Source organism: Schistocerca americana, chromosome 2 (assembly GCF_021461395.2).
Source record: "Schistocerca americana isolate TAMUIC-IGC-003095 chromosome 2, iqSchAmer2.1, whole genome shotgun sequence".
NCBI classification, from domain to species: Eukaryota; Metazoa; Arthropoda; class Insecta; order Orthoptera; family Acrididae; genus Schistocerca; species Schistocerca americana.
The window spans coordinates 59,599,250-59,612,600 of NC_060120.1; the positions used below are offsets into that span (position 1 = coordinate 59,599,250).

The 13,351-nt window shown below is 38.4% G+C and overlaps 1 protein-coding gene across 1 annotated transcript in view; it reads right to left on the reverse strand.

Moving 5' to 3' along the window:
- Positions 1-10,312, reverse strand: part of LOC124596409 — a 40,307-nt gene extending 29,995 nt beyond the window's left edge. The window contains exons 1-2 of the mRNA XM_047135541.1: positions 10,124-10,312; positions 938-1,046 (exon numbers count right to left, since the gene is read on the reverse strand). Of these exons, the coding sequence (XP_046991497.1) occupies positions 938-1,046; positions 10,124-10,179 (165 nt within the window). The 5' untranslated portion in view covers positions 10,180-10,312. The remainder of the gene's footprint in view (positions 1-937; positions 1,047-10,123) is intronic.
- Positions 10,313-13,351: the final 3,039 nt, after the last annotated feature.

Below are 13,351 nucleotides of genomic sequence, written 5' to 3' on the forward strand. Positions count from 1 at the left end.
GTCAAAAGAGACCAAACCTTCCAGACACTTTTTGTGAATCGTAGCACAATTACAAACTGAGGATAAATCTCTTGTTGGTTTGACAATAATAGTCAAGTTGTAAACTGAGAAACACAGTAGAGTCGGTGTAGTGCGACTGCATATGGTGCAAAATTTAGGGATGTGCTGTCTGCTGTAACGCGCGTAGCATGCCTGGAACTCTGCCCATTGAAGGTGTGTACCATGACGGCTTCTGCCTGTGGTCCCGTTTAAAAATCTTTGGTCCCCATATTGACATCGCCAATAACTTCATTACCCCATCGCTGTCCAATAAAGATATCATTCCTCTCCCACATGCACACACTTTATTGTAAACAACAACTCAGCTTTTATGCAGTAGTGGAAAGTGTCCTGGGGGAAACATCACGATATTTTCATTCTGCACTGATCAAAGCAGTACAAAAACAATACTGCAGAGCACAAATACTCGGCACAGTTACCTTCACGTTGCAGATACATCCACATCCATCCACTCGTACGTTACCCAGGACAGCAATACAGGATTCCCCCCCACTGTTTCCTTGTCTTATTGTCAAATGTGTGGTAGTTTTAATTGAAGGAAACTTCACAACCCTGAAGATGGGTCACGTACACTGGGTGGGTGGGGGGTATACACCTGTTCTTGGCAGCATAATCAAGGATCATTTACCAGTAAACTGCTTCGAGCCAGCTTAATGAAACTCCATGTAATGTCACTTCCTACAAACTCTACAATGGAAGCCTGATCCCTAAAAGTATGTGCTTATAAACACAAATCAATACACGTTACACCTGGGGAGTAATCAGCTACGTAAATATTTGCCTTTCAGAGTAAACAATTCGTTTTAAAATACTATTGTTATTTGAAAATATGATGCAATCAAGCTCTATATCGTTTCTTCTTGCAGAAAACACTCACCTTTACATCGCCAACGTTGTAGTCTAAGGCGACGCAAGTTACGTCGACTATATTCTCGACAGTTCTCAGACCCAACCCGACATAAAGGGAAATGTCGACGAGAGAAAGTCTGGAAAGAAATTCAGTTTTATAGTAACACATGTGGATCTTGTGAAAGAGTATCAATGAAATAAAAAAGTTCCTCTCCACAATTAGGGATGAATAATAAATTCACTCATGAACAACATGGTATGTGATGTTCCATATCTCATTAAAATATCTCATTAGACTGAACATATGCTTCGAAACTGACAGTCTTATAACGAAAAGGTGACGATTTGAAGTAATATATGTAAATACTACAATATGACACCTGCAATGACAAAATTTTAAAGACTATAAAAAACAATTTGACAGAGGAAACAAGAGAAATCGCTGAACCGTTTCATGACTACATTTTTCGCAATACTGAACGTAAATACATTATTTGTCACCATTTTAAACAGTGAAGTTTGCAATTTTGGTGTTGGCATTTGATTTTTTATGCCATTAGGCGGGAAGCATGTAGGGCTTGTTTTGTTGTTGCAGAAAATGACGGCGTTACGAACCGATCATTAGAGTGTGTCCGTAATTGTGGAAAGACACAGTGTTATTCTAATTTCGACGGTAGTTTTGGAGTGTGCTTCTCCCCCTGGAGAACTAAAGGTGATGCAAGCTGTTTCACAATAGATAATGCATCACCCACCTAAAAGCAGAAATGGGCTAGGTGCCTGAAGTACATGGAGCTACAGACGACAAAGCAAATTCCATTTCACCACAGATCTCGCAGGAATCAATAACGTTTAGTCTACCTATATCCGGATCCCGCTCCAGCTACTGCCAGGTCTGGGTGCTGATGAGTCCTCTCCATTTGGCTCGGTCCTCCCACCACTTTTCTTCCTCCACTTGCTGCCAGGTCACACCCCTCCTTTCCACAGGTATTCTCACTCCCATTTTCCACCGTGTTCTTGGGCGCCCTCTAGGTCTTTTCCCATCCATCTTTAGTTCTTCCATAATTTTGGAGAGTCTCTGCCCATGCTTCCTCTTAACATGCCCATACCATCTTAATCTCTTTTTTTTTCAATTTCTTCTCTCATACTTTCTTGTTTAAGGTCCTTTCTAATCTCTACATTCCTTACTCTGTCCATTCTTGTTTTTCCCTTAACTGCTCTGAGAAATTTCATTTCCCCTGCTTGCAGTCTGCTCCAGTCCCTTTCTGTCATTGTCCATGTTTCTCCACCATAGATGACAATAGGGAAGTAATAATTCTTATACATAAGGAGTTTTGCTTTTTCTGAAACTTCCTTATTCCAAATCAGGTGTTTTCTTGTTTGGTAGAAATTGCCTCCGTTTTGTAACCTCCTATTCATTTCGTTAGTTATGCTTCCATCGCTAGATATTTCACTCCCTAAATAAGTGAAACTTTCTACCACTTTGAGGGGTTCTCGATTCAAGGTAATATTTCCGTTGATCCCTTTCCCTCTTCCAAACACCATTACTTCACTCTTATCTTTATTTATTTTTAATCCATACCTTTTCATTATTTCCTTCCACGCATCAATTTGTAACTGTACACTTACCTCTTTATCACCCCATATTTCTATATCATCTGCAAAAAACATCTTTTTGTCTTTTTCTTGTACTATATCTTTAACTGCCCTATTCATTCCCTCCATCACAACATTAAAATGTGCAGGAGATAGAATACTTCCTTGCTTAAGTCCTTGTCTTATTTCGAAGTATTCAGAGTTCCCCAATGGTATTCTAATTCTACAATTGTGTCCTCTATACACTGTCTTTATTACATTAATGTATCCATGTTCTATATCTATCTTCTTCATTTCTTCCCAGAGTATTTCCCCGTTAACTGAGTCATATGCCTTTTCTATGTCTACAAAAACCATTATCACCCTTTTGTTATACTCCCAACTTTTTTCCATCATTTGACGGGTAGAAAATATCAGGTCGATCGTGCTTCTTCCTTTCCTAAACGCATGCTGTTCTTCATTCAGCTCCTTTTCTATCTTTTCACTTATTCGATTTAGTAAAATTCTTTCAAAAATCTTGGCTGTATGACTCATAAGAGTTATTCCTCTATAGTTTTTTGAAGTCTTTTATTGCCTTTTTTGAAGATGAGAACAATGTCTCCTATTCTCCAATCGTCAGGTATTGTACTATTTCTCCACACACTTGATATTACTCTATACAGCACTACGTCAGTTTCAGGAAGCGTATCCAGATCACCCGGTATATGTAAAGATTAACAAATGATAAGTTTCAGAAAAACTGGATGATTAATTTAAGAGCAAGAACTTCTCAAATTGAGTAAGTTAATAACACGTTGGTCTACTTCTGTCCCTTGTGCAAGCAGTTATTCTGCTTGGGATTGATTGACAGAGTTATTGGATGTCCTCTTGAGGGATTCTGTGAGAAATTCTGCCCAATTGGCGCTTTGGATCGTGAAAATTCCGAGCTGGTTGGAGGGCCCCGCCAATAATGCTCCAAACGTGTCCAATTCGGCAACCTTGCTGGCCGAGGTCGGGATTCGGCAAGCATGAAGAAAAGCGGTAGAAACTCTCGCCGTGTGCATCATCTTGCTGAAACGTAAGCCCACGGAGGGACAGCCATGAACGGCAACAAAACGGGCAGTAGAATATCGTCAACGTACAGTTGTGCTGTAAGGGTGCGTGGATGACAACCAAAGGAGACCTGCTATGAAAAGAGTTGGCAGTCCAGTCGACCACTCCTGGTTGTCAGACCATACGGCAGCTGACATTTCGGTTGGTGTCCTGCTTCAGATGAGACCCGATAACCAGCAAAGACATGTCTTGGGACGTCATGGACAGCAGTGGTGTACCAACATGATTGTCACCGCCATACAGCCTGACACACAGGGGTGATGGTCTGGGTGCCATTTCTTTTCATAGTAGGACAACTTTGGTTGTGATCCGCGGGACCCTTACAGCACAGCGGTACATCGACGATATTTTACGCGCCGATTTGTTAGCCATCATGACAGACCATCCTGGGCTTGCACTTCAGCAAGATAATGCCTGCGCGCACTCGGCGAAGTTTCTGCTGCTTGTCTTCATGCTTCCAAACCCTACCTTGGCCACCAAGATCGCCGAATCTCTCCCCATCAGAGAACGTTTGGAGCATTATGGGCGGGGCCCTCCATCCAGGTCAGTATTTTGAGGAACAAACGTGCCAACCGGGCAGAATTTTGCACGATACCCCTCTGTAGGGCACCCAACAACTCTATCAATCAATGCCAAGTCGAAAAACTGCCTGTGTAAGAGAAAGAAGCGGGGCAACGCGTTATTGACTTGCTCAATTTGTGAAGCTCTTGTTCTTGGATAAATCATCCAATTTTCCTGAAATTGAAATAATTTGTTTGTCTGTACATGTACACCATGTTTAGCGATTTCCGCACCATTAGGATAGTTCCTTCCTGGTGCGTCGTTTCTTGTCTGAGAGTTGTACTTGTTATAACTTAGTTTAAAAATAGGCCTACCAAAGGACAACTTAAGTAATAACAAATATATGCACTAAATATTTTGGCACAACAAAATTACGTTTAAACATAAAGTATTGTTTTAACTCGGCAACGATATTCACATTCACATCGTTAGCTGGCAAAGTAAAAGTGGTCTCTCTGAAGCATATGATGTAAAATTAAGACGATGGCAAAAACATACAAAAACTGCTCTTTGGGCCCGATTTTCGTAGATTATTTAGCCCTTAAAGTATGTTCACATTTCACAGTTTTTAATAAAGAAAACCCACTGGTACTGGCACAGAATCATACGAAAAAACAGTGTTTTACATAGCAAGCGGACTTTATATCTAATAATTGTAAAGTAATGTACTATCCTAATTACGATCTAGTTCAAGCGATCAAGGGAGCGCCTGTTATTCTTATTAATTTATGTAATCAACTGTATATGAAATTGCGGCGAATAAATGTTATCACTTTTACGTCTCGGTTAAAACGTTCTGCGCAACTCCTTCCAAACAATAAAATGTTGATCTAACGTTAAAACGAGGTATGCTGCCCATGACAAGAGCTGATTTTTAAATAAAAGTGACTGGGACTGTTTGTTATGTATAAATTTTTCTACTGAACGGGAACAAAGGTCGATGATTCATGAAATATTATCGACCTTCTTCTAAACTTGACCACAGCATTAACATTAACATTTTCTCTACAACAACAGTCTGTTACCTGGTTGATAGGCACTGTAAAGTGTGAGTGCTGGTTACATTAGTACACTGCAGTGTTTCCAGCGACTTCGTTCCGACTATTTTCAGTTTGATTGTTTCACATTGATTCCACGTACATAAAATGTAGATGTTATCTTATACTTTGCAACTGTTCACTCATTACATTTGAATACATTATTTACAGCACTCTCAGTAACGATAAAAAACAAGCGAATAGTTAGATTCGGTTATTTAAGAAAAGTTTTGTTAAGCTATAATCATACAAAGTAACTGCAGACAAGAACTGATCTGTAGAGTACTAAGAAAACTGCTACTGCTCAGAAGGAAAAACTACTGCAAAAGGTCAAAGAATTGACTCTAATAATCTGACTTGGTATTCTACCATTATGCATTATCCTGAAAAGTGTAGTTGTAATTCTTAATTGAATAAGATTGGCAGTTATTAATGCCCGACAACAATCAAGATATTTAAGAAGTTTTGACAGTCTCAGTTCAAAAGATTTTAACTCTGACCCCTAGATTTCCAAATTAGGAATCAATAAAGATTGTATTACGCATTGCAATTAATTTTCCATAGTGAAACAAAATTTATATATGAATTCATAGTTACGCAATTGACTTTTTTGTATAATAAAGAAATTTTTATGTAACAATCTTTCTCAAGTAGCAGTTGCAGCTCTCTGTACTGCAAATATTTAAGGTGCGTCATTAACTAATATGGGTGATGAAAGTCATTGAATAAGGGAGTGCATCAAATACTCTGTTGTGTACAGGGCGACACAAGAGTATGTTAACATTTGAGAATTCAATACTTCACGGAATAATATATCTAGAGAGATACAAATTGACGCATATGCTTGAAATAACATGAAGTGCACTAAATGACCAGGAGATGGCACTTCGTATGATACAAAAGCAATAATTAACATAACTGATTTTTAGCAAAGACAATATTTTTATAACAAATGCTCAGAATGTCAGCCGTTATTCATCAACAATAGTGCACTCAAGCGACAATGTTGTGAACAGCCCAGTACAGCATATACTGTTTATAGGTATGGTGAGAAATTGCCCTCGAATGTTCTCTTTTAGCATCCCTAATGAAGTCTGACGATCGTGGTAGACTTGCGACTTCAAGCAACCCCACAACCAATAACCACATGGGTTGAGTTCTGAGGTCCTGGAACGCCAAGCATGAGGAAGTGGCGGCTCAGCACACGTTCCTCACCAGAAGATGTGCGCAAGAGGTCTTTCACACGTGTAGCCGTAGGATGTGGAGCGCCATTCTGCATAAAAGTCGTACCTTCCAGCATGTGTTTATCAGCCAGGCTAGGGATGACGCGATTTTGTAACATATCGGCATACCTCGCACCCATCACGCTGATAGCCTGAAAAGCAGCACCCCGCATTTCTTCGAAGGAAAACGGTCCGATCAAAACTGATGTGGTAAATCCACACCACATCATGACTTTCTCGTAATGCAGTGGCTCTTTCCACGACAGTTCTGGGAGTTTCGATTGCCCAAAATTCTGCAGCTGTTGCTGTTGACAGACACTCTGAGTGTGAAATGTGTGTCGTCGCTCCGCAACACGTTAGACAACCAGTCGTTATCGTGCTCCATTATTTGAAGAGCCCACATCGCTAATTATCTCCACACCTGACTTCCTTTCTCACTACAGCTTACTGTAATCACGATTGCTATGTGACGTGACTGACATGTAGCTGTCCAGCGCCATCTGCTGGCCGGTTTTTGTATTCCTTTCCTGTTTTAGTAAAGGCCCATGTCATTTCAGGCTTGTGTGTCAAGTTTTACCGCTCTACCTACATTATTAGGTAAACGTGTGAGTTTTCAAATGTCAACGTACTTCCTCATCATCCATTTCATTCTATAGCTGTTATTGTCAACACAAGTCTATTCATTCCTGTATAGTTACTAGCCTACATTCATTTGACCTCGAATCCCTTGTGTAACTTCTTAATCTCACATTTCAATTACCAAATTAAATTCTTTATGACGGTTTAGGATGTGTCGTATGAGTTTATCCATTTCCTAATCAAGTACTGGACCAGTAGCCATCTACTCTTCAGTATTCTTCTGCACTACCACATTTCAAGAACTTCTGTTTCTTCCTTCCTGTACTATTTATTGCCCATGTTTCAGTCCCATATAATGTTGAAATCCACACGAATGCTTAAAAAACACTACCTGATGATTAAACTTTTATTTGATACTAAAATATTTCTGTTTTTTATAAAAAAGCTTTCATTGCTATTCTCAGCCCGCATTTTATATGCTTTTCATTTCTGCCATCGATAGTTACTTTGCTGACACAGGAGCGTAACTTAACTAGTGCCTTTAGTGTCTTATTTTCTAATCTAATCTAATATATAACCCGATTTAATTAGACAAGACTCCGTTACACTTGTTTTGCTTTTGTCAATTCAATCGGTCATTGTTGTCCTTTTCCGACTGTGTCCATATTGCAATATCATTAGTTAATCTAAAATTCCTTATTTTTCCTTCCTGAACTTTAATTCATTTTCCAAATTTATCCATAGGTTCCTTTGCTGTGGGTTTAATATAGAGCTCAAATAACATGAAGAATAGGCGACAAACCTATGTGACTCTCTCAATTATTGCGTCCGTGTGATGTCCTTCAACTCTTATGACTACAATCTGATTTCTATACAAATTTCAACGAACGGTAGCTGTATTTTATCCCACATAACTTTAGAATTTCAAAGAATAAGTAGCAGTCTACATTGGCAAAATTTTTTTCTATGTTCAAACTGCTTATAAATGTGAAACTTCTTGGCATATTAAAGCTGTGTGCCGGACCGAGTCTTGAGCTCGGGACCTTTGCTTTTGCGGACAAGTGCTCTACCATCTGCGTTACCCGAGCACTACTCACGTCGCGTCCGCAGAGCCTTACTTCCACTTATAGATTTTTATTTGCTTTGCTTCCATCTATCATCTACGATAACTCATAAGGTCAGTATTGTCCTACATGTGCCCACGTTCTTCGTGGTTCCAAAATGATCCTTCCCCATGTTGACATCTAACAATCTTTCTGTTCTTTTATAAATAACGTGTTTGTATTTTGCAACCTTGTCTTGTTCTGTAAGTGCGAAGGTATATATCACATACGAGGTGGGACAGTTTTGTCATGGTTGGTTCTCAAAAGGGTGTTAATACTTGTGAGCGAATGTCACCTACATCAGGTGCTTCTTTTTGACTTAGGTCTTCAGAGCCAAGTCTAATTATTCTTGCCCCATCTCGTCTTTGTCCACTCGTCTTTCCATTTCACAATATTATCTTCAAGTTTATTTCTTTATGACGCAAAGAAAGACAGGCAGATTTGCAGCTAAAATTGATGTTTGTTTAGTCGGTGACTGGTTTCGAGCTATGCCACTTCTCAAACCAACCAATGTTTGCCAAGTAAAATGTCTGTGCAAAATTTTAGTAAAGTGGCTACGTATGTGTATGGTCCCAACTAATGTTTGTTAATGTATTCTATGTGTCCTTCCACCTTTCAGCCTTTCATTTCTGGCTTAGCAATGGATTTAATATTTTTGCTTTCAACTTTTAATATTCAACACATTTTTTCTTCAAATTTCACTATGTTTCGTTTGAAATGCAGAATCATTGAAATATTGTGATAGCTGAGAAGAATTTACAATTACTTTTTAACACCTAGATTTAATTTAGTGTTCCTGGTTGCTAGTGAAATCAGATTCAGTTTTAATAATTGTTCTTACTGCCAGAACGAAATTTTCACTCTGCAAGGGAGTGCACGCCGGTTTGAAACTTCCTGTCACATTAAAACTGTGTGCTGGACCGTGACTCTCTGGACCTTCACCTTTTGCGGGGAAGTGCTCTACCAACTGAGCTATCCAAACACGACTCACGACCCGTCCTCAAACTTTCACTTCAGCCAGTACCTCGTCCCCTATCCTACAAACATCGGAGATGTACTCATGTGAAACTTGCAGGACTAGCAGTTATGGAAGAAAGGCTGTTGCGGAAGCTGAACTGAATCATTTGTGAAAATACTTTTATTGATTGAATATTCTACATAATACGATTCAACGTAGTGAATACTATGTCTATACAATCCTCATTAATCCACAATTCACCGCTAATATTATTAAGTGTGAAGCAACTGTATCTGTTAGGCTTTTACGACTAAACTGATGAACCAATTTCGATGAAACTTGATCTGGAAATAGCTCGGCAGCGATGCTGCAGTTGCAGCCGTGTTGTGCATTGGGCAGTCGAGCGTAGTCGGAGGTGGAGGGGGGTAGCACTAACTGTGTTTACCAGAGCAGGCAGACACGTGGTGGCAGCTGATATTATTGCATGTACAACAGCTTATCTACTCACCATCACTCAGTATGACAACTCTACTGATATGCGAATGCAGCCACAGGTAACAACTAGTAATATTAATCTTAACACTATGATACCATGATTTTTCATGAAAAACCATTCTGTTTTATTAGCTTGTGCTCATCCCAGAGATCGCTTCACAGACTGCATGGCGAGTGTTTATGTAATGTAAAATGCAAAGAAAGGAAAACATCAAGCAAATCAAATTATGCATGTACAGTAATCGTAAGGGTAATGAGCTATTGGACTAAAGGTGATCAGTGTTAAGGTACTTTTTAATTATTTAAGTCCCAGAAACAAAGTGACCTTCCACTTGTCCTGAGGGTGGATAATACACATGGATCACCTCTGCTACGTACAGTACTACAAAAGTAGCAAGATGAAGATGGGCGTGATGAGAGGGAGCTATATCCTTCAAGAGAGGATAACTGCCCAGAATGGCTGATTAGGCATTAAGAGACAATTCCTATAGGAGTCATCTTACACAACTACTGGAAGTACTGAACTGTAATATTAAGTGATTATTGAATGTTTGTACTGAATAACATACTTACTTAATATCTCCATGACCGAACAAGTAGAGAAGCCCACCTCCCAGCCACCCATCCATGTCGTATTTTGCATTTAATGTGATATCAGGAAAGTCTATAGCTACAATTAATCTGAATCCAACAGGTAAGTAAGAGGCATTGAACACTACATAGTCCAATATATTTTCGATGACAATGTCTTTCAGGTCCAGTATGAGCCTGTAACAGCAAGAAACAGATGTGAGGATTATTTATCTGCATCAACCACATATAAACGAAACTCCTCTGTAAAAGAGCACTGGTATTAGATTCTCAAGTTGTGGCACAGAAATGAAAGAATTTTTTTGTCAACCTTGTGACCTGTATGTGCACCATATATCGCCCATTGACCATCACAGTAAATGTTATACAGAGAAATAGTTCATAGATTAACTAAGCAGATGGAAAAGCAAGCAGCCGCATGACATATCAGCTCTTCTGAAGTGTGTTTTAATGTTAAGTTAGAAATTAACAGATAGAGAAAAATAATTTCTGTGTGAAGTTTGGGATTTTGATTAAGTAATCTACATAAGAAATGAAAAGATTGCAATATGTGAGAATAGTTCGTTATTGTTGAAATTTATTGATAACATTAAACGCCACAGAGTCTGATATAAGTTTGTTACACAGTAGTGTAGACTGACGTTTGTGAAAATATTAAGGTGTGTAAAAGAACTACCTGAATGAAATAAACTTGTACTTGAAAAATGAAAATTGAAACCACACTTGTATTATAATTCAAAGGTCGCTTATTCAAAACATGCTACAAGTTTCGACATGAAAGAGCATTATCTTCAGACCCCTGTATATGGAAACACACGGCATGAAAGTAAAGTATAATGTGAGTACTGGAACGAAAATCACATTTTGTGACTAAAAAGGAATAAATCGTATAATGAAATTATATAATATAAAAACACTAACAGTACTCACACAAAACACATTTCAACATCTAATTTATACTGCTTAAATGTTTTTTCCTTTTTTTCAATAATTAATTTACCAGAGGGGAGCACAAGCATACAATGAATTATACCGGCAAAGCAACCGAAGTCATGTATATAAGGTAAGCAGAAAACCTATGAATACAGGATGACGATAAGAGAACGAAACAACCTAATAACCTGAAAACAAACAAAAAATTAATGAACAAACGTTCATTGTATAATTTAACACCACTGAATTAATACCATATATGCTCTAACGATCTCCAGTACATAAATAATGTAAATCACAGTCTAAAACTTAGTATGAAAATAACACTGAAGTCACAAAAACTATAAACAGATGCTCCACTGATATAAGTAGACAGCAACCCAGTCATATCCCAAAGGCCCGCGAACATACTAACATAGAAAATGTGTAACTTGTGCAAGTAAAATGCCATAAGTATGCACTATCTCTAGAATAACAACGAAACAAGTTACTAATGTTTCTACTAATTCCAGAAAATATAATGGACATAAAACAATGTTGCCAATGTTAGTACCATCCACCATCAATATGTACCCATAGGTTCAAAAGTAACATACACGATACACATCTATGAACAATTACCAAAGACCATTTTATGATGCAAATCCCCTGTTTATACAGTATATAGCAGTAGCCTACAAAATAGCCTAGTAGAAGTCAGTAAGAAACACCAAGAGATATGTGAATAAATATACACACAGAGGACCATGAGTGTAGAAACTTCCATATGGAAATCCAATGGAATGAACCATGAGACACATATGTATTAACATACAAGACAATGAAATCTGAAGAAGGGGATCTCAGACAATGACTTACACAAAACTGACAAATGCTGAGCACATCCTTTCATGTCCTAGAAAAAAAGTTGGTGCCTTCTGTCCCATACCCAATCGCAATATACATGGGGTAATTTATTTTATTTTATTTACACGTTAAATTCCGTAGGACCAAATTGAGGAGCAAATCTCCAAGGTTATGGAACTTGTCAGTACATGAAACTACAACATAATAGTAATAACAGATAAAAATAAAATGTTTATGAACCCGAAATAAGTAAAGCTATAAGTGTAGGTAAACGCAATCAACAATACAATAATTATCAGCTTAATTTTTCAAGGAACTCCTCGACAGAATAGAAAGATTGACCCATGAGGAAACTCTCCAGTTTCGATATGAAAGGTCGTGGATTACTGGTAAGAATTGAATTCTGGCGGTAGCTTATCGAAAATAGATGCAAGCAATATACTGCACACCTTTCTGCACAAGAATTAAGAGATTCCGATCCAAATGCAGATTTGATTTCTGCCGAGTATTAACCGAGTGAAAGCTGTTTATTCTTGGGAATAAGCTAATATTGTTAACAAGAAATGACAGTAAGGAATATGTATATTGAGAGGCCCGTGTTAAAAATACCAAGACTCATGAACAGGGGGCGACAAGAAGTCACCACTTATTGCCCAAACCACCAGTTTCAGAGCAAAAAATATCCTTTTAGAATGGGAAGAGTTTAACCCCAAAATATAATACCATGCGACATAAGCGAATGAAAATAAGCAAAGTAGACTAATTTTCGTGCCGAATAATCACTCACTCCAGATACTGTTCGAATAGTAAAAATGGCAGCATTAAGTCTTTCAACACGATCCTGTTTGTAGGCTTTCCATGACAGTTTACTATCTAGCTGAACACCAAGGAATTTGAACTGTTCAGTTTCACTAATCACATGCCCTTTCTGCGAAATTAAAACGTCAGTTTTTGTTGGATTGTGTTTTAGAAACTGAAAAACTGAGTCTTACTGTGATTTAGAGTTAGTTTATTTTCTACAAGCCAAGAACTTAGGTCATGAACTGCACTATTTGAAACCGAGCCAATGTTGCACACCACATCTTTTACTACCAAGCCACTGTCATCAGCAAACAGAAATATTTTAGAGTTACCCATAATATTAGGGGGCATATCATTTATATAAATAAGGAACAGGAGTGGCCCCAACACTGTTCCCTGGGGTACCCCTCCCTCCCCCCACTTGACAATACCCCACTTAGATCCCACATCACAGACGTTCTCAACATTGAAAATTATGGCCTTCTGCTGTCTGTTGATAAAGTAAGAGGTGAACCAGTTGTGACATACTCCCCATATTCCCTAATGGTCCAACTTCTGGAGCAATATTTTGTGATCAACACAATCAAATGCCTTAGTTAAATCAAAAAATACGCCTAGCGTTCGAAACCT